General features: G+C 42.7%; 2 protein-coding genes and 2 long non-coding RNA genes across 4 annotated transcripts in view; 2 read left to right on the forward strand and 2 right to left on the reverse strand.

The window, feature by feature from the left end:
- Positions 1–2017: 2017 nt before the first annotated feature.
- On the reverse strand, positions 2018–3853 carry LOC148141025 (uncharacterized). Its single transcript, XR_015752940.1, has 3 exons — positions 3759–3853; positions 3194–3243; positions 2018–3113 (listed from the first exon to the last, which is right to left on the reverse strand). It is a non-coding gene; the product is annotated as an uncharacterized LOC148141025 (long non-coding RNA).
- Positions 3854–13807: 9954 nt separating this feature from the next.
- Positions 13808–18213, forward strand: LOC148141026 (uncharacterized). The gene is made up of 3 exons (XM_087978768.1): positions 13808–14061; positions 14475–14701; positions 16837–18213. The coding sequence occupies exon 3, from the start codon at positions 17335–17337 to the stop codon at positions 18211–18213; it is 879 nt and encodes a 292-aa protein (XP_087834894.1). The 5' UTR covers positions 13808–14061; positions 14475–14701; positions 16837–17334.
- On the reverse strand, positions 15147–26428 carry LOC148141027 (uncharacterized). The gene is made up of 3 exons (XR_015752933.1): positions 24089–26428; positions 18138–18341; positions 15147–15870 (listed from the first exon to the last, which is right to left on the reverse strand). It is a non-coding gene; the product is annotated as an uncharacterized LOC148141027 (long non-coding RNA).
- The window catches only part of LOC122541202 (uncharacterized), a 35499-nt gene continuing 28157 nt past the window's right edge, over positions 20415–27756 (forward strand). The window contains 1 exon segment of the mRNA XM_087978804.1: positions 20415–20543. The gene's annotated coding sequence lies outside the window, so the exon portion shown is untranslated.

Consider the following 27756-nt stretch of genomic DNA (forward strand, 5'->3'; position numbering starts at 1 on the left):
GTGGGAGAGATAGGGAGGGTATTGAGGACGGAAGTCAAAGTAGTCCCGATATCTCTCCTCTTAGGTCTACTGAATTTACCATCTTTGGATGGGCATGGGAAGAAACTATTTAATATTCTTGCATACTGTTCACGGAAGTATATTCTGATGAACTGGGTGTCTGAGAACCCGAAGGGCTTGCTGGGATGGTAAAAATTAATTACGGAGCACATTCCCTTGGACTTTTTTGACAAACATGGTGCACCACACAAGACAATTTTTATGACATGGCAGCCCTACTTGAGTTATTTGGATATAGATTTGTCAGTTATCTTAACTAGGGCGTTTGTTTAACCAGAATGATTAAATTTGTCAAGCCCTGGGGCCTGGAGGGGTCTCCTGAATTAATATGGGTATATATACACAATGCTCCCGTTCCTTTGCTAGGGAGCTTTGCGTCGACCATAGCTGTTCTGTATTTTGTGTTTTTTTTATGCGTTTCTTTCTTTTTTGTTTGGTGTTGCTTTGCACAGTGTTAGGGTTTGTTAGTAGGTAGTGGTTAGTGGTTGTAATGTATTTTGTGCTTTTTTTCTTTTTATTATACTGTTATTTGTTATTGATTTTTAAAAAATATTTCATATGTTTGTAAAGTTAAAAAAAATTTGCTAATAAATAAAAAAAGCCTCAAAAACATCATCTGGCTCCAGGTTGCGCTTCCCATCTCTAATGGGCCTACTGTTTCTTGGTTATCCTCATGCCCCATCCAATATCTTCAACATTAATTAATTTCACACCAACGGTAGCAGCTATGCAATTATAAATGTATAACTCGTAGAAGTTGTGTGTTTGGAAGGAACCTTGATGAGATGCTCCAGTGCATCTTGTAGTTGGTATACATAGCTGCTACCATTGGTGTGAAATTAATTAATGTTGAAGATATTGGATGGGTGCTAATCAAGTGGTCTGTTTGGTCCTGGGTGGTCTTAGCTTGCTCAATGTCATGCAGGCAAGTGGACAGTAACTGTTAAACAGTAAAGGTTCAAACAGCTGTCAGCTCACAGATAACGTGAAACTATCATGAACAGATACAGACAATAATCCAGAAGACAACTTCAAATCCTCCAGTAAAATTTGGATAGGTTGTGAGAGACATCTGGTCTGGCCATTCTCCCCTCTTGTTCTTCAATTAATTAATTCCCAGCCCACAGGATACTAACCAGTTCCCATCACACACACACACACAGAACTCAACAAAAGGATATCAATCAAAATTCTCAGACACACTACACCTCCCAGATAATGATACTTCACCTTTTCATATTCAGGAATAAGCCAACAACAAAACTCAGCCTGGAAATCAGAAGGAAATGCTTCCAATAAACACACAATTTCCAACACAGCTCCAGTCAAACAGTTCAGCACAAAGATCAAATAAATAGCATCAGTTTGATCTTCTCACACAGCATGAGGGACATTTCCATCACTGCACACAGGATAGTCAGTCTGCCTGAAGATTGGTGTGGATATTACGGAATACAATTTGTATAAAAGCTGCTCCTTCACTCACCATCTCCTCACTTGGTTTTCAGTCCCTATAGGAAGTGAACCAGCTCTGGAAGAGGAAGAGGAGACAATGGGCAGAGTGGGTGGGCTCTCTGATTGACGTCTCTCACAGTCAATCCAAATATTTCTGGAGCAATATGAGTTTCCCGAAACTTGGCCAGATCATGCGGGGATATACACTTGTTATCTTCCCATCTGAATAAAACCTCGAATTGCAGGTGCTTAGTTTCCCGAATAAATGTTTGACAGATTTCTACTGTAGCAAAGGCATTTTTCATCGTCAGAGGCTAAAAACTAAAAACACCAGTGTGGGATGCGTCCTCAAATGTGTACAGCATTAAAAAGTTAAAAATCACACAACACCAGGTTATAAAACAACAGGTTTATTTAAAAGTACTAGCTTTCGGAGCGCTGCTCCTTCATCAGGTGTTTGTGGAGCAGGACCATAAGACAAAATTTATGGTTAAAGATTTCAGTGTCAGTGTCATGCAACCGAAACGATTTATTGAAGAAACCTAGATCGCTGTTAAGTCTTTCATCTTTTAGAAAGTCTTATAGGCTTCGATTCACTAATATGTAAATCCCAGAATCTCTTTCCAGTCATACTCTCAAGGTAACTTAAGGTTTCATTAAAAAAGGTGGCATCTCAGCTCAGAAAATTCATTAAAGGTGTGTGGTTAGAGTCTGTATCCCAATCTTGAGCCAGACTGGTTCTATTTCCAAAGTAGGAATTTATAAAATATTACAGTGTGGGCTGCACAGTGGCTCTGTGGTTTGCAGTGCTGCCTCGGAGCCGGGTTCGATTCCACCCTCGGGCAACGGTCTGTGTGGAGTTTGTACATTCTTCCGGCGTCTGTGTTGGTTTCCTCTCAGTGCTCCGGTTTCCTCCCATAATCCAAAGATGTGCAGGCCTGGTGAATTGGCCATGCTAAATTGCCCATAGTGTTAGGTGCATTAGTCTGGGGTAAATATAGGGTAGGGGAATGGGTCTGGGTGGGTCACTCTTCGGAGGGTCGGTGTGGATTTGGTGGGCCAGATGGCCTGTTTCCACACTGTAGGGAATCTAATTTAATCTACATGGATTGACTGCCTGCAGATTGTGCACTTTTTGAACAAGGTAGAATGTGTCTGCAATTATAATTTTGCAAAAGCAGATTCACCACATAGACTTACGTGCAAGGGCATGTGAGTGTGAGAGAGCATGTTCATGTGACATCAGTTTGAACACATTCTCGTGGACGAGGCGGAGGGTCAAAAGAAATCACTGACTTGACTTGTGTGTGTGTTCAGGAAATCAGTTCAGAGGAAATCATCACTCCAAAGGGGAAATGTTAGAGAATGAATCAGGGGAAAGGCGATGGTGGGAATTTGTGAAGATCATATGGTTAACCTTTTGGTACACATTGAGAATGGGAGCGGCTGGGATGACCTGTGGTTATTGTACTCTAGGAGACAGAGTGGCCTATAGAACTGACTTGATGTTATCCACAGGATGAGTGTATGATTTATTTGCAGTAAAGAACAGCTCTGCCAATAACGTCAGTTCACAGCCCTATAATGAGGTGCCCGATCTGGAGGAGTGATTAATAGACACTACACACTCATTGATATTTTGAGCAATTATTTTCGATTTGGTTAATAGCAGACTCACCATTCGAGGAGCCCAGGTGTGACGATCATACAGGACCCTGAGAAATTAGCCTAAAAACAGAAGGCAAAAATAATTTACCAACATTGAAAATAACAGAATCTGAATAATACACGACAATAGTTCGCCATGAGCTCTGTAATAGACTGCACTCTCCACAGAGAGAGAAGTCACACCACACCAGGTTTATTTAAAATCAGGAGCTTTGGAAGTGCTACTCTTTCGTCAGGTGAAGTGTCATTCCTGATGAAGGGAATATGCCCGAAACGTGGTTTCTCCTGCTCCTGGGATGCTGCCTGACCTGCTGTGCTTTTCCAGCGCCAGACTTTGTTTCTAAAAGCTGTGCCCACAACGTCCACATCACAGTGACCATTAGAGCAGGTTTCACACAAAATAATACATATTTCAACTCTGTCCTCACAAAAATATTCCTGTAATTAGTGTCAAAATGTTTTATATTGAGATATTAATATCTCTAATAGAGGTCAAACTTTATCAGATCTGTCCCAAAATCTTGTGAGAACCCAACATCTCCAGAAATATCTCGGACATTGGAGCAAAAACTCACATCTGGTGAGAAAATGTTGGAGAGATTTTCTCTGGAGGTACCTTCCTGTGTTTGATGGAGGGAGGGACATGCCATCCCCTCAAACATGACTGAATTACAGCCCCAAGCCCAGAAAGCTCCCCCTTCACTGAGGTTGTTTAAAACCCCCACTGGGACTCAGCTCAATTCATCCAAACCGCTCACAATCCCGCTCCGAACTACATTACCCATGCTGCATATGGGACCCACGCCTGCGTAGTGAGGGACAGCAGATCAGAATGGAGAGCCATCCTGCGGTACCTGACGGGAATTGTAGTTCTCAGCCACGCAGCGGCGGTTGGCGCCAAACGTCCGGGAGTTCAAACCTGAGAGCGCGCGAGCTCGAGCAGCTGTCACATGGGGCGGTGCTGGAATCGATGGTTCGCGCCTCGTCGGGCATTGGGGAGAAGGACTCTCTGCGCATTACATGACAGGAAACAGAGTTTTGAATGACTTTCCCAAAACGATTCTGGATCTCTACAGAGACTGTACCCGGAATCTTTAGACTTTTTCTCTTGAAAGAAAGGCAAAAACCTCCCGTTTGCGGTTTGGAAATGCCAGAATCGGAACCGGCCCCTGATTGGTTTTCTCCTGCGTGGATCCACTTAATTTACCCCACGATCCACCTGATGGTACTGACCCCAGCGGATAGTAATACTTGACGAGTCAGGTTCCTGAATGTAATCCCATTTGATCATAGAGTGCAAACTATAAGGGTGTGGAACTTGAGTGTTCGGTAAAAGGTGAGATTTCAGTGATGTGATGGTAGATGTTGTTTTCCAAACTCCTTGCATGGATCAGTGGGGGCTCGGACAGAGTTAAGGTCTGAGAGCTGGGATATGCACTGAGCGAGCATGCCATGGGGACATCAATGAAAGTGATTGGAAGGTGAGTATTTCTATCTGCTACCTACTCTGGACTAGCTTTCAGATTGAAGCAAAGCAGAAAAAAAATCCAGATTGGAAACTAAAGATCTGTAGTAAATTAAGAAACAAATTGAAATCCAATTCAGTGAAATAAAATGAGTTGTAGTTGCAACATGTAGGAGCGGGTGAACCCAATTGTGGTTCATAATGATCATATCTAGCAAGTATTGATTGCTTGGTGGAAATCAAATCAGAATTGTTGAGCTGGAGTCTGGGTTTCGGACACTGCAATGAATCAGAGAGGGGGAGATACATCTGGACATTGTGTTTCAGGAGGATGTCACATCTGTTGATTAATTGCCCCAATTTGGTCATTGGTTCAGGGTGTGACTATGCATGAGGCAAGTAGAAATTTCCAGGAGGTAGCACTTAAGGAGAGTCAGTCCTTTATCCTTGTCCAACAGGTTGGAGTTTCTTGCACTCTGTCTAGATGAGTGAGGGGTCTGTTGGGAGGATGAGCAATCTGACCATAGCACAGTAGTACAAGGAATCATTTAAGCAAAGGGAGAAAAGACAAATGTACATAGTCCCTCTGGTGTACAATCAGCTAGGGTCAGTACCATCAGGTGGATTGTGGGATAAATTAAGTGGATCCACAGAGGAGGGAACCAATCAGGGGCTGGTGGAATGGTGAAAAAGGTTCTGCTGACAAAATATGAGCATCCAATTGCTAAATTACAAAGCAGAACTGCAAAGGTAATAATTTCTGGATGGCTACCTGAGCCAAGAGCTCTATGGCACAAGGTCAATAAGATGAATGAGGTAAATGTGTAATTCAAAGTTTGGTGCAGGATAAATGGATTTGAATTCATGGACCTTGGCTCCACGACTGGACAAGGAGAGAGCTGTTCTGTTGGGATGGCCTCCACTTGAATCATGTTAGGCATGGAGACCTGGTGAATCACATAACTAGTTCTATAAGCTAAATATTGAGAAGAGGGTTCAGTTGTATGGAAGATTTAAAAATTAGGAGTGCAGGTTAGTGATGAGGCTGATTGTTTCCAGAAAATGGAAGGCTGGAGGTCCATCCTGTGATTGGTGTGCTGACACCGATCGCTGTGCACTGAGCCTTGGTGCCTGCAATTTCGGAGGAACATTGAACAGACTGTGCAAACATCATATTGCACCAAATAATCATTAATAATAGGCCAAAACCTAAAGACCTTGGAAATCTGAATAAAATTAATGAATTCACAGTGCAAAGTGAGACAAATGGGTATGATTTGGTGACAATTCCTGAAACGTAGTTGTAGGGAGACCAGAACTGGTGGTTGAAGATCCAAGGGAGCGATAGAGAGAAAGGAAAAGGAGGTGGTATACGTTTGTTAGTAAAGGAAGAGATTAATGCTGTACTGAGAAATTATTTTAATACCGGAGATCAAGCCATAGGATCAGTCTAGGAACAAATAAGTCCCTGGTGGGAGTAGTCTACAGATCCATGAACAGTAGTTTCACAAAAGGACACAGTATAAACCAGGAAATACTGAAGACTTGTGGGAAACGTACAACAATCATCGTAAATGATTTTAATATGCATGTAGTCTAGATTAATCAAATTGGCAAGGGTAGCCTATTGGGTGAATTCATAGCGTGTATTGGAGATTTATTTTTTGGAGCATTATGTTGGAGAACCAGGGGGCCAGCTATTTTGGATTTCGTATTGTTTAATGAGGTGGGGTAAATTAATGACATTGTAAAGGATCCTCGATGAAAGGGAGAACATAGCATGACAAGTTTAATAACAATGTGTTCCTAAAAATGTAATTTTTAAAAACTTATTCATTTTGTGGAATGTGGGCTGGCCAGTATTTATTGCCAGTCCCTAGTTGCACCTGAAAAGGTGCTGGTGAGCTGCCTTATTCTGCTGCAGTCCACCTGCTGTGGGTTGACCCACTATGCCATTAGGGAGAGAATTCCAGGATATTGACCCAGCGACAGAGAAGAAACGGCGATATATTTCCAAGTCAGGATGGTGAGTGGCTTGGAGGGGTGTGAAAAATGAAATGAGAAGAGCAAAGAAAACTTACACAAAAAGCAAAAACTGAGGGCAAAGCCTTCTGTTAGCATATGAAAAGGAAGAGAGTAGCCAAAATGAATGTTGGTCCCTTAGAGGAAGAGTCAGAAAGTGTGGTGCTGGAAAAGCACAGCCAGTCAGGCAGCAACCGAGGAGTAGGAGATTCAACGTTTCGAGCATAAGCTCTTCATCAGAAATGTGGTCGAGACCCAAGGCAGTTGAGAGATAAGTGGGGGTGGGGGTGGGGTGGGGGGGGGGGGGGGGGGGGGGCTGGGGGATAGGTAGCTGGAAATGCAATAGGTAGATGGAAGTGGGAGGTAATGGTGATAGGTCAGAGCAAAGGGTGGAACAAATAGTTGGAAAGAAGTGGACAGGTAGGACAGTTCAAGAAGGCAGTGCTGAGTTGGAGGGTTGGATCTGGGATAAGGTGGGGGAGGGGAGGTGAGGAAGCTGGTGAATAACACTAATCCCGTGTGGTTGCTGGGTCCCAAAGCAGAAGGTGAGGCATTCTTCTTCCAGGCATCGAGTGGCTGGAATCTGGCAGCGGAGGAAGCCCAGGACTTGCATGTCTTTGGAGTGGGAGGGGGAGTTGAAGTGTTCAACCATGGGGCAGTGGGATGTTCAGTGCATGTGTCCCAGATATGTGTTCTCCGAAACGGTCCGCAAGTTGGTGTTCTGTCTCTCCTGAGTGACTTGCGCCCACGAGATAAGATTTACCTTGATTTCTCTCCTGGATCTACCACTTAGTCGACCCCTCATCCCCCTAGGACTCTGTAGTGACGGAATCTCTGAGGTAACTTATGCACTTGCACGCTGACGAGCTTGCTTTTGGAATCATGCATTACTGGGAAAAAGGGAGTTAAAGTCCCCTCAGTTAAAGGGGGTTAAAATCCTCTAGTGGTGAGGTTTGAAGCTCTGGAGCATTAAATAAGTTAGAAATCAGGAACTTCAAAGAAAAACATCTAAACAAAGTTTGGTGGTACTTAATGTTATCACTTGATTGCCCACACCACCCCTTAGAAGTACTTTTAGGACAACATGGCATCACCGGGAAAAGGGGGAGAAAGCGGAGCTGGTCCGCTTGGATCCCGGCAGTGAAGTACATTGACTGCTGGGGAGGCTTTGTCTGGGTGTTTGCTGTGGGACTCTGTTTCTGGGCTGAGGGCTCAACTCGGTGAGCCTTTCCTCTGGGGAAAGGAGTAGCATGGACTGCAGCACCGTTTGGTCCGCTGAGACAGTTTTCTTATTTTTTATAAGTGTAATTTCATCGAGAGGATGCGAAAAAAAAACCGAGAGGTACCTGACATTAAGGTTGTACTAATACTCGACAAAGGAAGTTTCAATGTAAATTATGCCATACTGAAAGTGTTAGAATAGATTCAATGTGGAAACAGGCCGTTCGGCCCAACAAATCCACACCAACCCTCCGAACAGCAACCCACCCAAACCCATTTCCCTACATTTATCCCTGCACCTAACACTATGGGCAATTTAGCATGGCCAGTTCACCTAACCTGCCCATCTTTGGACTGTGGGAGGAAACCCACACAGACACAGGGAGAATGTGCAAACTCCACACAGACAGTTGCCTGAGGCGGGAGTTGAACCTGGGTCCCTGGCGCTGTGAGGCAGCAGGGCTGACCACTGAGCCACCGTGCCGCCCCAAATATTTTGGTTTGTTAAAATACTGGTTCAGAATACCCTTTCAAATTACTGTTTGAATCAGGATCTCAATTCAGTGTGTTTTGTGGGCTATTTAATAGGGCAGATTTTGTTTTTACTTTGAAATTGTACAACATTATGTCCTTTTTAAAATGATCAAACTTGTAACCTTAAAACAAATTGATTGATTGAGGACCTTGAGCCCCTGATTTGTTTTAAAATCTACAATGTCTGTTTCAAAAAAAAATTCAGTTGTCATGCTTTAGCCAGAAGAGAGTATTGTATTATAATATCTTTGCTGCTGTGTTTTTAATGCAGAGTGTTCACAAAAAGACGAGTGCATTTTAATTTTGATGTTTTTAAGATTTTAGAGAATATTAGAACTTGAGGCTGAGCTGTTTCAGTTCTGTCAATTATTGTTAAAACTTCATTGCCCCCCTTCATATTGCAAATTCAAGAATGTTGATCTCTACCAAAGTCATACAGTTCCTGGTCTGTAACCTCTGTAATTCTGACTGTCTTATTTGGGAAGTTTCATTTAGAGAACATATTAAAATATACTCTGCATTTGTTTACCATGAATATTTGAGATTTAAATCTGAACTGAAACTGCCTCTTCAATGGTTAAAGCACAGGAAACATTTTGTTATTTTTCTTGCTGTTCCAGATTTTTGAAATACTTTTCCTGACAGCTTTCACATTAGCCAAGTATTAATTTGCCAAAGGAAAATAATTTTTGAATTACCTCAATGGGGTTCCCTGAGGGTTTGATTTTAGGATTATTGATTGTTGTTTATAAATGACTGAATTGTTTTGGCAGTACAATTTAGAAGCTTATGGTATGTACAAAACTTGATAATGTCATAAACAGTGAACAGAGTAGCAGACTTCAAGACAACTGAGAATGTTGAAATAGGCAGACACAATTTAGTGATACATGCTGATGCCCACCTTGGCAAGGAATGAATGAAAGAGGAAATGCAAAGATACTTTCATCTCTAGAATTTCTCCATTCACAGATAAAGCATGACTTCGGACCACCGCCCACCCCTCAACAATTTGTTCTAACTGATTCAATCAGCTCCCCAGTCATGAGCACAAAAAGTGAAGAAGCTAACAACAGGGAAAAGGAGGTCTGTATGTGTTTTGTCAATGGCCTTCCTATGGACATTAAACCATGTGAGCTTTACCTCTCTATCATCTATGGAATATGAAGGTTCACTGATCAAACTAACATCAAAAGAGACAGTTGATTTTGTTACATTTGAGAGCAAAGCAAGAGCAGAAGCAGCAAAGAATGCTGCATTCACCTACCCTGCAGTTGCAGCTGCTGCACTTCACACTCCGATCCGCTGGTATCCTCCATCTGAAGCACTACTGCAAGGATGGCAGTCTCGTCAGTTTTGTAAAGTTTTTAACTGCCCTTATCCAAGAATTCCGATTTCTCCATGGAGTGATGTGCTTTGTTTTCAGGTTGGACTTTACTGAAGAAGATTTTGGATAACTGGCTCGTTTCTATTGGACTTGGAGGGGGTGGAGTTGTCACTCAGGACTGTGGATTTCAGAACTTTTTCCTGCAGCTTCGAAATACTGCATGGACTAATAATTTTTGTTGTTATAATCATTGCATGTTGTGTTTCAATAACTTGCTTAAGTATTGGCAGTAAGATTCCGATAAAGAAGGTGGTAATGCCATCTAGGTGGTTATCATGGAATGATAAAAGGATGGAATGTGATATTAAGGAGTTAGCTTGCTCTGCTGACCTACAGGAAATTGGATGTCCTGAGGCTAGGGTGAGATGCCTAGCAGACAGATTGTAAGAAATTACATTATCATCTCCTATTATCCAGAGCCATTTACATGGCCAATTCCTTGCTATTCTGAACTATTTACATTTTCATCCCCTATTCAGAAATCAGTAAGAACATTGCAGTTGGAATTTGACTACTCCCTCATAGTTACAAAAACACCCTTTGCAACAGATTTGACCATTAAGGAATGATTTGCATTACATTGTTTCCGGTGGTGATGTGGTCAATGCATTGGTCTTGAGGGGCATGTGACTATGAGGGGAAGGCTGGGGGTTGTCTCGTGGGTATTATTGTGATGTAAATATTTTGTATAAAGGAAGGACTGTGTCCTTTATTCAGGGAGCTTCCCTGGACACACCTTGCAAGCATGGTGAAGAGTGTTCAGGGTTTCTCCAAAGCTTGTACTATACTGGGCTTAATAAATTTTGCTTGTTCACAAAAGTTGGCAGGTTGCAGTTGCATCAAGAATGTAAGGACCTCAGGGGGAAAAAAAAGAACATATCACTACTTCAGCTTTCTATTTTTTTGATTAATTGCGAAGACAACTTTACAATTCGTTAGCAGTTGGCATGCCCTTCTAATAACTCTGGCCTAATCAGTGTTTCAATGCACTTCAAAAAACACTTAAGTCACTGTAAAGTGTTTTTAGATGCCATGAAGTTGTGAAAGATGAAATATGAATGGAGGTTTTGGGGTTTTTTTTTGGGCAATATGCTTCCTGTTAACAGGAAATTATGCAGAAAGTAGGAGGTTGTGTGGTACAGCTGGTAAGGTCCTTTGAGTCAGAGCTCCAGATTCAAGTTCCAGCTCAGGACTTGACAGCCACGGATTATGTTCATAGTTTCGTTAAACAATTTAGGATCAACCTGTAAATCCTTCTAATACACCTACAGTAAGTATTGAGAGTGAGAGAATCTCCTTACTGGTCATTCTTGATGTTGTCCTGTATGCACTGGTGACTGGCTGGTGACCTGTTCTTGGCCACAAGCACAGGCCGTAGTTGTCTCATACACCACTCCGAGTGGAAGGAAACTGCGGAAGACATAAAGTATCCCATCCCACGGTGACATTGACCAATATACTGTACACCTGACCCTTACTGTGGGATCCTGAGTATTTCTGTGGGTTCCTGAGTGCTCAGGAACACAGCGTTCTGATAAATCAGGAAGTTGGGGCTAAGCTGAAAATTGAATTCATTGTGAGTTACAAATCTACAGAAAACTGATGAAACAGAACAAATAACAACACCATAATCACTGCACCAAACTTTAGATCAGTTAGAATGACAAATCATTTGTACATGAGTCAAAACATGAAATGAATTTTCGAGGGTGTAACATGAACTGGGTCACATTAAGCATGAGTGCATTTGCTTTTCTCTGTCAAACTGGACATTACTCCAGGGCTATCCTGAAGAGAAAAGATAAGCCACAACTTCTCCCGAAAACCAATAGAGTCCTTGAAAAGTTAATGAATGGTGTAACAGGCTCAAGAGATTACTCCAGTTTCTATATTCCTTAAGTTCCTCTCAATTGCTCTCTCCCCTCTTATTTCCAATAACAACTGGTCAGTGTCATCCTCTTCAATCTTCTGCTGAGTTCCCAACCCCACACCAACTCCATCACAGACTTTTTCCTTTCCTCTGTATGTGTCAAGAGATATGCTGACTATGTGAAATTACCTGAGAGGTGAATGGTTTCTCCACAGTGTGAATAATTTGGTAATTCCTGAGTGTTGTAGGGAGTGTGAGAGTCTTGTCTCACACATTTAAATGGTCCTCTGATACAGAAGAACTTCAATGAGCTGGAGAAGGATTTGTTTTATACATCACATGTGAATGTTCGTTTCCCTGGTGTGAATGGGCGAGTGCTTGATCAGCTTTTTGGTTAACACCTGAACGTGCTAATCAATTGAGCCACAGAGACTGGCTTCCTGATGAAGGGCTTATGGCTGAAACATTGATTCTTCTGCTCCTCGGATGCGGCCTGACTGGCTGTGCTTTTTCAGCATCACATCTTTGACTAATGTCTGATCAGGTTTGATGATTCTGTGAAGCTCCTGTTACACATTTCATACTTGAATAGTTTCTCCCTAGTGTGAATGTGTTCATGATTCACAAGTATTGATAACAATATGAATGCTTGATCACACACATCACACTTAAATAGCTTCGCTTCCATGTAACTGTCATTGTATTAAATACTTGATGATATTGAAATTGGTGGTATAGTGGACCATGAAAAAGATTACCGCAGAGTACAATGGGGCCTTGATCAGATGGGCTGAGGAGTTGCAGATTAAGCATAATTTAGATAAATGTGAGGTGCTGCTTTTTGATAGAGCAAAGCAGGGCAGGACTTATTCACTCAATGTTAAGATCCTGGGGAGTGTGGTCGAACAAAAAGACCTTGAGGTGCAGGTCCACAGTATTTTGAAAGTGGACAGGATGGTGGAGAAGGCATTTGGTACGCTTACCTTTGGTCAGTACATTGAGTGTTGGAGTTGGGAGGTTATGTTGCAACTGTACAGGATAGTGGTTAGGCAACTTTTGAAATACTGCATTTGATTGTGGTCTCTCTGCAATAGGAATGCTGTGGTTAAACTTGAAAGAGTTCAGAAAAGATTTTACAAGGATGTTGCCAGGATTGGACGGTTTCAGTGACAGGGAGAAGCTGAATAGGCTGGGGCTATTTTCACTGGAGCGTTGGAGGCTGAGGGGTGATCTGACAGAAGTTTATAAAATCATGAGGGGCATGGATGGGATGAATAGCCAAGGGTAGGGCAGTCTAAAAGTATTTGGCATAGGTTTAAGGTGAGAAAGGAAAGATTTAAATGGGATTTATGGAGCAAATTTTTCGTACAAAGCATGACACATCTATGAAATGAGCTGCCAGAGGAAGTGGTGGAGGCTGGTACAACAATGGTTCAGAGGGATATGGACCAAGTGCTGGCAAATGGGGGTACATTAATTTAAGATATCTGGTGCGTGTGGAAGAGTTGGACCGAAGGGTCTGTTTTTTTTTGTGCTATACATCTCTATGACTTTATTATACAAAGGATGCACTTTGAGAGTCAGGAGCGTATGTAGAGCGTATTAAGTGCTTCTCACTTCACTGCCTTGGCTGCTGTGGTCTTCCTCTTCTGATCTGCTGTCAAACACATTCACATCCCACAGTGATGCTGTCAGTCTGAAAGCCTCCGAGGATGAAGAATGTTCTTCCCGCCCTACAAATCTCTGTCAAACGTTTGCCAGAGGAACTGAGACAGCAGCTGCAATAAGTGAGGTTTTATTCAGATGGGACAATGACAAGTTTAAATACCCACCTGATCTGCTGCTCAAAGTCACCTCCATTTCCCCGGTCAGTTTCCCAAGTTTCCGGAAATTCATGTTGCTCCAGAAATATTCGGTTAAAAATCACACAACACCAGGTTATAGTCCAACAGGTTTAATTGGAAGCAACACCGGCATCTCCAAATTAGAAATATTTGGATTGACTGTGAGAGACGTCAATCAGAGAGCCCACCCACTCTGCCCATTGTCTCCTCTTCCTCTTCCAGAGCTGGTTCACTTCCTATAGGGACTGAAAACCAAGTGAGGAGATGGTGAGTGAAGGAGCAGCTTTTATACAAATTGTATCCCATAATATCCACACCAATCTTCAGGCAGTCTGACTATCCTGTGGGCAGTCAGGGGTGGAAATATCCCTTATGCTGTTTGAGAAGATCCAGCTGAGAGAACTGTTTACTCGGTGCTTTGTGCTGAACTGTTTGACTGGAGCTGTGTGTTGGATATTGAGTGTGTTTATTGGAAGCATTTCCCTCTGATTTCCAGGCTGAGTTTTGTTGATGGCTCATTCCTGAATATGAGAAGGTGAGATGTCATTATCTGGAGATGCAGGGGTCTGAGGATTCTTACTGATTTCCTGTTGTTGAGTTCTGTGTGTTGGGAGCTGGTTATAGTCCTACAGCACGGAGACAGGCCCTTTGGCCCAAACTGGTCCATGCCGACCAAAATGCCTGTCCACACTAATCCCATTTAACCACATATGGACCCCCACTTGGTCCATATCCTTCTCATGTTTTCCTATCCATGTATTTGTCCAAATACCTTTTAAATATTCTTGATGTACCCGCCTCAACCACTTCCGCTGGCAGTTCATTCCATATATTTAAAGAAGCTTAATTTTTTTTAAAAAGTAAGCAATTCACAGAGCTCACTCATATTGATAAACTGAAGTACTCAAACTATTGCAGTTCCTAACACCCTTTTTTTTCAAATTTCAGACTCCAGCGTTTAAGAATGGATGCATTATATCCAATTACTGGAATTCAACATCAACAGAATTAATTAATTTAAAAATTAAGCTTAAAAGCATTTGATTAATGGAATAATTTACAACCTAACAACTTGCTGTCTCTCAGTGCACACAATAAAGTCAGGGAAGACATGATATGAAAAATGTTCAATGCATACAACAAAACTCTTCGTGTTGATACAGTCAGGAGCCAAGGTATAAACTTTGAAAAGTCTCACACCATTTTTATTCTGTGGACTGTGAATGCTCAGTTCACTGGATATTTCCTGTCTTTTCAAATTTCTCCAAGACCTCCTAGCATCCTATCTCCCGAACTTATTCAGGAACAAAAACAAAGATTCCTTTGACAACAACCAGATTTAAAGAAAGTGAATAGTTTTGAAGTGTATTTATTTCAGTAATGTAGCAGTTAATGTATACATAACAAGTTTCCAAATATACGAGGAGAAAGTGAGGACTGCAGATGCTGGAGATCAGAGCTGAAAATGTGTTGCTGGAAAAGCGCAGTAGGTCAGGCAGAATCCAAGGAGCAGGAGAATCGACGTTTCGGGAATGAGCCCTTCTTCATTCCTGAAGAAGGGCTCATGCCCGAAACGTCGATTCTCCTGCTCCTTGGATGCTGCCTGACCTGCTGCGCTTTTCCAGCAACACATTTTCAGCAAGTTTCCAAATATAGTTAACATTCCTGCAGAGCACCTTGGGTGCAATACAAATTCAAGTATGTTGATTTTTGTCTAAAATTTTGGGAAGTGAATATGTATTCATTTGGAGCAGCATGATTCCACTCCCGGTTTACCACCTGAAGCAGTCTCCCAGTGAGGGGCAGACTCGCTGTGAAGAGATAGGGTTATAACCTTGAAGGGTTAAAACCTCACAGAGCAGGGTAGAGATGGCTGCATATGGCTTTGAGCTCAGTGTGTCAAGGAGCACTGGAAGGTGCCCCTTTAGGATGCAGACTCCCTCCCTGATCTTTCTCTGCACTGGTTTTTTTTGTTTAAAATTCACTCATGGGATGTGGGTGTTTCTGGCTTGGCCAGCATTTGTTGCCCATCCCTAATTGCCCAGAAGATAGTTAGAAGTCAACCACATTGCTGTGGATCTGAAGTCACATGTAGGCCAGAGCAGATAAGAATGACAGATTTCCTTTCCTAAAGGATATTAGTGAACCAGATGGGTTATTCCCAACAATCAACAATGGTTTCACAATTCATTATTAGACTGTTAATTCCAGATTTTTATTGAATTCAGTTTCCAACTTCTGCCATGGCAGGATTTGAATTTTGGTCCCCAGAACATTTGCTGAGTTTCTGGCTTGACAGTCTGGCTGTACATCTTTGAGAAAAAAATTAGCTCATGATGAACCCCTGCAATACAACAAAGCAGAAGTGATCAAGAAGAAAGGCATTTGTCAAAAACAAATTGACATCATTCCTGAGCAAGCAGCTCCCATCCCTGAGATCACTCAAACTAAACTTCAAGATAATGTCAGGGCGAATTCCATAAAATCGCATTGACAATTGTCCACAATTCAGTTATCAACCAAACACTGACACCGGTTACATGAGGTATTTGCAGAGATATGCTTAACAATGAGGTGTGTTGTAGGAGAGTGTTAAAGGAGGAAGGTGAGATGGAGAGGGTCGGTGAGAGAATTCGAAAGGTTGGGGTCTTGGCAGCCAAAGGCATTGCTACCAATGGTGTCGCAGTCAAAATGGGAGAAGCATATGAGGCTAGAATTGGAGAAGTATAGAGATCTAGGAGGGTTGTGATGTTGGAGGAAATTGGAGATAGGGAGGAGTCACAACGGACAGATGTAAAATCAAAGATGAAAAATTTTAAAAGTATGATGTTGTCAGACTCTAAGCAACTATAGGTTAGAGCACAAGTGTGGTGAATGAATATGCCAGTCAGGATGCAGACAGGATGGTTGTTAAACTCTGAATTGTTAATCTAAGGGGAGAAATGGAAAATTCTAGATTGAATTATCACTTCTCCCAATTGTGTTTCATACAAAAGAATGTAAAATTGGTCTTTATCAGAGCAACTGGACTTAATTTCACCGTTTTTTTCTTTACAATTTGCTTCATGTTGCCTGAGATGAGGGAGGGACTAGGGGGAGGAGCGAGAGAAGCCACATTGTCTGCTCCTGGTCACTATCCAGTATATCTGCTAGAAACAGTGTGTGACAGTCAAGTGAGGGAAAGAAAGGATTTGTATTTGAATGCAGATTGGTATTCACTGTGGAACAGTCTTACACTGAGGAGTCAGACCCTTAAGAAAAGGAAGAGAGGGAGTTGGTGGAAATCATGGTGTCTTTTCCTGTTTTTCAGAAGGATTGCACTGCACTACACCAGAGAATAAAGACAGGATAGATACTGCCTCTGATCATCCCCCAGAAACAATTGCACAAGTGTGGGAAGACATCCAGTCCCTTCACAGTATTGCTCAACACAGAGAAGTTTGGGCAGTGAAACCATCATCTGGAAATCAGTCGGGTCAGGGGAGCTTTGACACATCATCAGATCTGAAACTGGTCAGTGGTGTGGAACTTTCCAACAGAACCAACCTTTCTGAAGATTTGGCTGTGGGTGATCAGTCAGGGTGAAGCTAGGAGGAAGTGTGTGGCTTCAAGTGTAGTGACAATTCAATCATCCATCGAGCCTCATCAACAACTGACTCATTCTTACAGATTGGAGGCCGCTCATGTCTGAGGAGAGCTCAACAGCTGATAAGACGTCTTAACACAAGTTTCACTGTTAACACAAGGGCAGCTTTGTGCAAGGGAAACGTGTTCATGAGTGAAAAACCAAATCTTTACTCAGTTGTCAATGCTTATGACTGATCGACGTATTCGCACAGGGGAGAAAATATTCACATGTGAGGTTTGTGGCAAATCATTCTCGCAATTGGGGAATCTCCACACACACCAACGCACTCACACAGGGGAGAAACCATTCACGTGTGAGGAATGTGACAAATCATTCTCAGAGTCATCAAAACTCCGTGCACACCAACGCATTCATACAGGGGAGAAACCATTTACATGTGAAGTGTGTGACAAATCATTCTCACACTCATCCACCCTCCGCAAACACCGACGTATTCACACTGGAGAAAAGCCATTCATGTGTAAGGCATGTGACAAGTCATTCTCTCACTCGTTGACCCTTCGCATACACCGAAGGGTTCACACAGGAGAGAAACCGTTCACGTGTGAGGTGTGTGATAAATCATTCTTACACTCATCTAATCTCCGTGCACACCAACGCATTCACACAGGGGAGAAACCATTCCCCTGCGAAGTGTGTGATAAATCATTCTCAGATTCATCCACTCTCCGTGCACATCAACGTGTACACACGGGGGAGAAACCATTCACATGTGAGGTATGCGACAAATTATTCTCAGACTCATCAAACCTTCGCAAACACCAGCGGATTCACACAGGGGAGAAACCATTCACATGCGAGGTATGCAAAAAATCATTCTCAACTTCATCCACACTTCGCACACACCAACGTATTCACACAGGGGAGAAACCATTCATATGTGAGATATGTGAAAAATCATTCTCGCAGTCATCGAACCTCCGCACACACGAATGTATTCATGCAGAGCAGAGACCATTTACCTGCGAGATGTGTGATAAATCATTCCCAAGGTCCTCGAAGCTCCTGGTCCATCAGAAGATCCACACTGGGAAGTAACCTGCTAACTGTGAGGTTAGCATTAAAGGAACTGTACTATCTTCAAACCTGTCAGGACATCAGAGGGTTTCCAAAGACACTTCAAGTGAACTGTTTCTGACAAGGCTTTCACCCACTTCTTTGATTTCCTGAAGCATAAAGCAGAGTGAGAAACCATTCAGATCTGAGATGCATGACTAGGTTTTCACACAGTGTAGCATCCTGATCCAGCAATGCATTCCAAGGAGAGAATACCGTATCAATGAGAGTTCTGGAATAAAACCTTCACAAGGTTGTTGGGCCTCCTAAAACAGCACCAAACCTACACTGGTAACAAATACTTCCAGGATTGTTTCACTACCTCCTCTCTCACCAGATACCGATGTCACCACAAGGACTTGGATTTGGGTCACCTGCTTCTGTTGCACTGACAGCTGTCGGTTATTTACCCTCCACTGCACACAAAAAGGGGTAGCTGTCATTCCAAAGCACTGTCTCAGCAGGGTCTGTGTCAAACCTCTCTCACCATCAGTTTCACCAATTGTTTTAAGAAAGCGATTTTAATGTTTGACCTGATCATCAAACATCACTAAATGAGGACATCAATATGTATAGAAGCTCCAACCTATGCACAAATATCACTGTGTCTCTGGGAGGATGTCCTCAGTCATAGGAAGTGGGTGATTTAGGAGAATGTGTGTCAGTACATTTCCTGCTGTGGACAAGAGGTAAATAGCTGAATAGAGTCCACAACATGATTTATCTCCCTTCATGGTAATTATTACAGTTACCATATCCTTGATGTTGGGTTTGGGGAAATTCCTCCTCTAAAGCTGGACCATGAGTGAATGGGATCACACCTTCTGTGAATATTGACCAACTTTGTAAACCTCAACTGGAATACCATGGGGGCTGCCGATTTTGTTGTTTGTCATCTGTTTGCTTGTTGCAGCACTCTTATTGATGGTGACTCACCCATGGATTTTACCAGAGGACATGAGGGGATAGACTAGAGGATATCAGCTGCCCCTGTGGATTCATGGTTGATGAGCTGTTCAAAATGTTCGTTCTGGCAAGTCAATAAATGTCCCAGCAGCCATTAGTCTCCCGTGTGGCTCAAATATCACAGGTATATCATTTGAGTTGGCTTTGGAACTTCCAGAGGAACCTCCAACGTGGTCTATGTTAGCAAATACATCCCAGAATTCTTCGTCACATTTACTGATGAGACCAAAGTATTTAACTCAGTAAATTGCAAAGTTTTGTGGATTGTGCCCCAAGGAGCTCCATCCCAATCATTTAGTTGTTTCTTGATGATATGACTGTAACTGTCTTTGAGTGAGAGATCTGAAACAGAAACTTTCCAAATCCAGGTGTCAAGCAAGGCTGTGTGACCATGCCTATTCTATTTACAATCTACCTGACCGTGACTGTTCACCTCATCAAAGATCAAATGCTCTCGATTAAACACCCTCTCGATGGGAGACTCATTTATATTGATCTTCTACATTCAAAAATCAAATCAAGCAACATACACTAGCGGATGGCTGCAGTGTTGCTGCTTACTCTGCAACAGATTTGTAATCCAATCTCAATCTTTTCAAGTCTCTATACAAGATACTTTGCCTGTTCTTTAATGCTGTCAAAACAAAGCTCCTATCGACTCTCACCTGGTCAGGCAGATATTCCACCTCCCCGTATATGTTGAATCTGAAACTCTAGAATATGTTGAGCACTTCCCAGACCTCTGCAGCCACTAGGAGAAAGTGAGGACTGCAGATGCTGGAGCTCGGAGTTGAAAAGTGTGATGCTGGAAAAGCACAGCCGGTCAGGCAGCATCCGAGGAGCAGGAGAACCGATGTTTCATGAAACTCGTGCTCGAAACGTTCCTGCTCCTCGGATGCTGCCTGACCAGCTGTGCTTTTCCAGCACCACACTTTTTGACTCTAAAGCCACCTGTCTGAAAAGGCATCCATTGATGAGATCCAACATAAGATCAGCTATCTCCATTCAGCCTACAAATTGCAGCAGTATGGTTTGGACTGCAGCAGCTTACACTGCAGAGGATGAGGTAGGAAGCTCATCTCCATTCTCTTTACAGCGGCTAGGGACAGCAACATTCATCTCCGCTGAAAGAATTTACAAACTTAGAAAGACTGTTGAAAGGAAAAAAAAACTCGATAAGTGTACAAAACAATTGATGTCGCCACATTCCTGACCGACAGCAAGACCTGGACTGTGTATCAGTGGCACGTAACAGCACACGGAAAATTCCATTATCAATGTCACTGCAGCTTCCTCTGGATTCAAACTCTGGTTTCCTTCTCAAAGGCAGGTCTACGAACATTCAGGTAAAACTACTACAAAATCAATTTCGATGTTCTGGCCGTTGTGTCTGGATGGCTGTAAAATGCTATTCCGACCACTCCCTGTTTTCTCAAGTGCCCATTGTTCCAGGTAGGAGAGAGAAAATGATGCAAAGGCACCATTTGAAAGATGGCAGCATTGACCTCAATGACTGAGAAAAGCTGGCTGTCAATCGTTCAGAATGGTGGCAACTTGACTGTCAAATTTCATCATGATCTGAGTCCCCACACCTTAATGAGGCAGAGAAGTAGAGAAATACATGCTGCTGTTCAATGTCTACACTGCGGGAGGCCCTGCCCATATGCCCTAACATCTGAAGGTCGAGGATCAGTTAATCAGTCACACGAGGACACATAGCAGACATTCGTGACCCTGAATGGAAGTCATCCTTGGGCCAGCCAAAGAAGTCAACGATGAAGTGAAGCAGATAGGGTGGGTGTGGTATGGACCAGAATTGGAAGGATGTATGGATCTCGGACGGAGATCTATTTACTAGTGGTAGAGATAAGAAAGGCTGAGGCAATGGAGCAATTTGTATTGGAGCGTTAGAATTTTAAATTGGGGCACTGGGAGCCAGTGTAGTTCAGTGAACACAGGGATGATAGGTGTGTGAGTTTAGAGTCTTAGGATAGAGAGTTTAGAGTCTTAGCTGAGCTGATGTTTATGGAGGGTGGAGCTTGGAGGGCATTAGAATGGTCTAGTCGAGTCCAGAAGCAGCAATGGCCTGGAAGAGGATTTAAACAAGAGATGGACTAATATGGGATGGGTGTATTGGATATAGGAGGGGGGAGTAGGGATCTATATGATAGGATATGGTATTGGGTCAGAAGTTCAGTTGGAGTTTGAAGAGGATGATACTGACCAATTTTAAAGAAGGGTCACTGGAAACATTGACTGCTTTCTCTCCACAGATACTGCAGACCTGCTGAAGTTCTCCAGCAATTTCTGTTTCAGATTTCCAGCATCCACAGTTCTTTGTTTTTGTCCTTTGACTTTCACCATTTGTTTTTTGAAATGAGCAATTGAAAGTGATTTAAGGAACATCGGAACGAGTCATCTCTCGAGCCTGTTAGACCATTCAATCAGATCATGGCTATCCATATCTTAACTCTTTCTACTAGCCTTGACTTAGTAACCATTGAATCCCTTGCTTAACAATAAACCTATAAAGCTCAGAATTGAAATTTTCAGTTGACACTCAGCCTCAACAGATTTTTCTATTGGAGAGAGTTCCAGATTTTGAGTCCCCTTGAAGAACTGCTTGTTGACATCACCCTGATCAGTCTTGCTCTGTTCCTTGATTTTTGAAAACTGTAGTCTTCTCTTGTAGTATCTTGGTTTCATGATCTTTTTACATCCACAGTCCAAATTTAACAGAATTTTTTTTACACAATCGAGTCATCTCTTACTCGTGTAAAAACCCGTGAATACAAGCCCAGCTTGTTCAACCTTTCCTCATCTTAATCACTTCAAATAGACCATCCCTGAATGTGTTACATTAAAGGAAATACAAGCTCAGTCTGTGCAACCTGTCTTCATAATTTAACCCTTTTAGCCCCAGGAACATTCTGGTGAATCCACACTATGCTGCTTGCAAGGCCAATATATCCTTCCTAAGGTACGCTTCCCAGAACTGAACACAGTTCTTTATATTGGGTCTAAACAATATAAAGAGCGGTGTACAGCTGCAACATAACTAAGTCAATTTTGGGGAGTAGAGGTTGAGTTATCTTTTCAGGATGGTCCTGGAATAATGAGTGGTTTTGACAGAGGGATGCAGGACCACTGACGTTTGGTGTGGATCAGTCAGAGCAGGTGATGGATGGATAAACCAGTTGTGCACAAAATATACTCAAATCTTCACTTCTTGGTCTTGACAGGCAGGGAGATCGACCAATAAGAAAGAAACTATGGTTTCTTTGGTCGACTATGGAAGGTTAATATGAGGGAGTGACTAAACTAGACTGACAGCTGCAGAAGCATTGTGGTGAACAGAGGACCAAAAAGCAGAGAGTTGGGAATTAGAAAACACTGTTCTGCAGTGGCTCAGTAGTTAGCACTATTGCCTCATAGCACCGATGACCCAGGTTCGAATCCGGCCTCAGAGAACTGATGTGTGGAGTTTGCATGTTTTCCATGTGTCTGTGTGGGTTTCCTCCCTCAGGAGGTGGAGTGGCCATGTTAAAATTGCCTGTTGTGTCTACTGATGCGCAAGTTAGATGGATTAGCCATGGGCAATGCAGGATTATGGGGAGGGGGGTGGGGGAGTGGTCTGGTTGGGATGCTCTTTGGACTGTTGGTGCAGACTTGATGGATTGAATGGCATGCTTCCGCAGTGTAAGCTTCTATGGTACTATGATCATTTGTTATTGAATAGTAGACCTATCAGTCCACATCCATCCATGCTGACCTGACATCCCAGTCTGACTAACTTCCATTGCCAGCATTTGGTCCATATTCCTCTAAACACTTTCTTTTCATATACCCATTCAGATGCCTTTTAAATGTTGTAATTGTACCCAACTCAACCACTTCCTTTCGCACCTCCTTCCATACAAACATCACCCCCTGCATGAACAAATTACCCCTCGTCCTTTTTAAATCTTTTCCCTTTCACTTTAAACTTTTGCCCTCTAGTTTTGGATTCCCCCACCCGAGGAAAAAGATCTTGTCTATTTACCCTATCCATCCCCCTCATGATTTTATAAACCTCTCTAAGGTCACCCCTCAGCTTCTGATGCCCCAAGGGAAACAAAACCCTTGCATATTCAGTTTCTCTCTGTAACTCAAACCCTCCAACCTGGCAATATCCTTGTAAATCTTTTCTGCACTCTCTCAAGTTTAACAAAATCCTTTCTATTGAAGAGTTCTTAAAGTTCGCTGTTATTTCTGACCATTGGATTTGGGAGCCAGACAAAAGCATAGGGATCTTAAAAAAACCTCTGTCGGTAGTATTCAGAGAATTACCCCTGATGTGAGTGTTAGTAAAATGAGCCAGCTCTCAGGAGTGGAATCAGACTCTGCTTTCGATGGTGATGTGAATCATAGACAGATCCTCTTCAGGTGGTGAGTGTTTGACCAATACCGTGGGGAATGTTTGTACTCTCCTGTCTGGAGAATGATTATCCTGAGTATTGTCATGATTTCACTGATAAGAACAGTGATCATGCCTCACTGTTCCACAACTCATTCCAAAATGTATAGCATCTCAATGATATCACCTGCTCTGGACCAGGCCAGACACCTCAAAACATTTCAAGAAAGTAGCCCGGTCCCTAACTTTGCTGGTTGTTTTAAGCAGGTGTAAAATGGATATTCCAGGAGTAATGCAACTGGCCCAACCACCTTGTTTTAAACGAAACAGAACTTATTTGCAAGATTACCAGATGAAACACAAACAGAAAACAGAATAACCTATCCAAAAACCCAACAGATTATCCCAACTTAATGATGCTGTTCCAAATACTTGCAACAATCCCCATAAACACCCCTTTGCAAAAAAAAGGAAAAATCCAACACAGGTGCTTACAGGAGAGATGTCAGAGAGAGGGAGGATCAGCATGGACCTTCTTCTTTGGATCCAGCAACTTCACAACTCACTGCTTTCAGTAAACAGCCAGATTGCTAAAACAAAACAAAACCAGAGAAGAGCTGAGTTGGGACAACTGGCCAGTCCCCTTTCATTGTACCAGTGTTTTTTTTAACTTGAAAGCCTTTTCTGAGGCAGTATCTGTTAGCTATAATCAAATTGACCTTAAAGCCCTTCAAGCCTAGACCTCCTGGAGACTCTGTATTTACGAACCCTCTGAAAAAGAAACCAAGGACGACATAATCTTGTTAAAGGAGCATCATCATCACACACCATTTACCAGTTTGTCTGACTGACTCTGCAATTCACAGCAGGTTTTATCATTAACAGGAATTATTGTAACATGCTTAACAAAGAACAGAGTAAAGAAGTTACTGATCTATGATTGTATGACTTAAATTGTGATAATTCAATTGGAAAGGAACATTGTTTATTCTTGAACATCAAAGTAGAGACTCTACTCATGGCATACATTGGCTAGTCCTTGTCTGGGACAGACAATTTAGTCCTGGGTCTATTTCAGAGATGTTACTCAGGTGATGACGCAGGCCGTTGCTTGTTGCCTAGGTAACTCGTACTCATTGTGATCCATGAGGAGATTAATGAGTGATTCTCCATGGGCCTTGGGGGGGGTTATCACATTTCTTCCCTCCCAAATCTGAGGATTCTTCCTCGCTCCTGTGATGGTAAGGCCTCCTGCATTGTTTTACCCATGACCCCATTCCTTTACTTTCCAGGTCTGGTTGAGGGTCATATCATAAGTATGCTCTTCCATGACATTGGAAGCTGCCTGTTTCCCCAAAAACGGCATTTCCAATATTTCCCAGTTACGGTCTTACCAGATGTTGAAAGGCAAGGCTGTCTGAAACTCTACTCTTGTCACCAATGTTAAGCAGGAAGCCCGACTGGAAAGGAACATTGTTTATTGTTGAACACTAAAATAGAGGCACTACTTGTGGGATACAAAGGCTAATCCCAGTCCAGGACAAACACATTCTGCAGACCTATCCCTGTGCCTATTTTATGAAGGGTTCAGTTGAGTTCCAGCTTGTTACAAAGAGAACTCATACACAAAGAGCTCCATGAATAGATTAATTAGTGATTCCCCATGAGCCTTATAGGGCTTATCACAAACGATACACCTTTAAAGTAACCAAATATGAACACATTTATTCACAAATAAGGCAGACAAAAGACCAAAACATTATGGATAGAAAAAATTATGGACAGGGAATACAAACTGCTGAAGATAAAAATTCCTATCACAAGGCTGTGTGAAATTCCCTCTTACAATTCATAGAGTCATGGTCAAAGTCATACAGCACAGAAACAGATGTTTCAATCCAACCAGTCCATGCCATAACGATCCCAAATTAAACTAGTCCCATCTCCTTTGCTTGGCCTATATCCCTCCAAACATTTCTTAAGGTACTTATCCAAATGTCTTTTAAATGTTGTAACTGTATTTATCTCCGTCACTTCCTCTGGAAGTTCATTCCACACATGAACCACGCTGTGTAAAAAAAAGGCCTTTATGTATTTTTAAAATATTTCTCTTCTCACCTTAAAAATATGCTCTCATTCTTGAAATCCCCCACCAGAGTGAAAAGACACCTGTCATTCAACTTATCCATACCCCTCCTGATTTTATAACCTCTAATAATGTCTCAGCCTATCCAGCCTCTCTTTATAACTCAAACTCTCCATTCCCAGCAGCATCCTGGCAAATCTCTTCTGAACCCTCTCCAGTTTAATGTTATACTTCCTATAAGAGGGTGAACAAAACTGGATACAGTCTTCCAAAAAGGTTTCACCAACGTCCTGTACAATCTCAACACAATGTCCCAATTCCGATACTCAAAGGTCTGAGCAATGAAAGGAAGCTTGCTAAAGGCATTCTTAAGCACCCTGTTGATATGTGATGCAAACTTCAAAAGAATTATGTACCTGCACCCCTAGGTCTCTCTGTTCTGCAATACTACCAAGGCCCTACTTTTAATTGTTGAGCCTGAGTTCCCTAAACCCATCAGTCCTCAAAAATAATAAGTGTGATAAGTTCACCTTACGCTTTTCTAAGATTTATTTGATGTTATGGGAAAGATCTTGAGTCAGTTATAAATGTCTTGTTACTTTGACTCATTCCAACTGTACTTTAAACTGAAGTGTTTTTTTAAAATCATCTTACCTATTGCAGAACTATACAGGAGAGTCCCTTCAGCCCATCAAATCTGAACCACCAAAAATACCCTATTGGCAACATTTCCACTTTCCCACACTAGGCCCAGCCTTGAATGTTATGACACTTCAAGTGCTCATCCAAGGTCCTTTTAGGCATTGTTTGGTTTCCTGTTTCAGCTACCCTCCCTGGTGCTGCATTCTACACCCCTATACTCCCTGGATGAAGCAGGGCTTTCTCAAATCTACTCTATACCTCTTGCCTTTCATTTTAAAATTACGCCCCCTTGTTGGCTTTTCAGCTGAAGGGAACAGCTGCTTTATACTCACCCTATTCATTTTTTTTATTTAAAAAATATACTTTATTCATAAAATAATTTGATGGTCTGGACAGTTGGTCATGCCATACATATGTAAATATTTACATACAGAGATCAGAATTTATCATTTTTATACACAGGTCTGTACATTTATCCATCATATGTCCATATATTTAGCTGAGGCGTCAGCAGAGCCCAAATGACTGCGCGGGCCCCCTGTTATTCTTAGGCAGGCAGATGTTACACAGTGGTCTTTCCCCGCTGTGCCTTGGCGGCAGCTGCCCCAAGCTTCAGCGCGTCCCTCAACACGTAGTCCTATACCTTGGAATGTGCCAGTCTGCAACACTCAGTCGGGGTCAACTCCTTCAGCTGGAAGATCAACAGGTTTCAGACTGCCCAGAGAGCGTCCTTCACCGAGTTGATGATGCTCCAGGCACAGTTGATGTTCATCTCGGTGTGCGTCCCGGGGAACAGACCGTAGAGCACGGAGTCCCGCGTCACGGCGCTGCTCGGGACGAAACTCGACAAACACCACAGCATTCCTCTCCAGACTTCTTCTGCGTAGGCACATTCCAGAAGGAGGTGTGTGACAGTCTCGTCCCCCCCCCGCAGCCGCTTCGAGGGCAACGTGCGGTGCGGCTGAGAGTCCGGGCGTGAAAAAGGATCTCACAGGCAAAGCCCTTCTCACCACCAGCCAAGCCATGTCTTGGTGCTTGTTGGAAAGTTCTGGCGATGAGGCATTCTGCCAAATGGCTTTGACAGTCTGCTCAGGGAACCGCTCGACAGGATCCGCCCTCTCCTTTTCCCGAAGGGTCTCAAGGACACTACATGCTGACCACTTCCTGATGGATTGGTGGTCAAAGATGTTTTTCTTCATAAACTTCTCCACGAAGGACAGGTGATACGGAATGGTCCAACTACTCGGAGCGTTCCGCGGCAGCGAGGCCAGACCCATCCTTCGCAACACCGGGGACAGGTAGAACCTCAGTACATAGTGACACTTTGTGTTTGCGTACCGGGGATCCATGCATAGCTTGATGCAGCCACACACAAATGTGGCCATCAGGGTGAGGGTGGCATTGGGTGTATTTTTTCCCCCGTTGCCCATCCTTG

Source organism: Chiloscyllium plagiosum, unplaced genomic scaffold (assembly GCF_037043375.1).
Source record: "Chiloscyllium plagiosum isolate Xiang-an unplaced genomic scaffold, Cpla_swu_hap1 HiC_scaffold_35, whole genome shotgun sequence".
Classification (NCBI taxonomy): Eukaryota; Metazoa; Chordata; class Chondrichthyes; order Orectolobiformes; family Hemiscylliidae; genus Chiloscyllium; species Chiloscyllium plagiosum.

Bases quoted from the DNA above. Each gene is read 5' to 3' on its own strand.
- LOC148141026 (XM_087978768.1), top strand. From the start codon at position 17,335: ATGCTTATGACTGATCGACGTATTCGCACAGGGGAGAAAATATTCACA.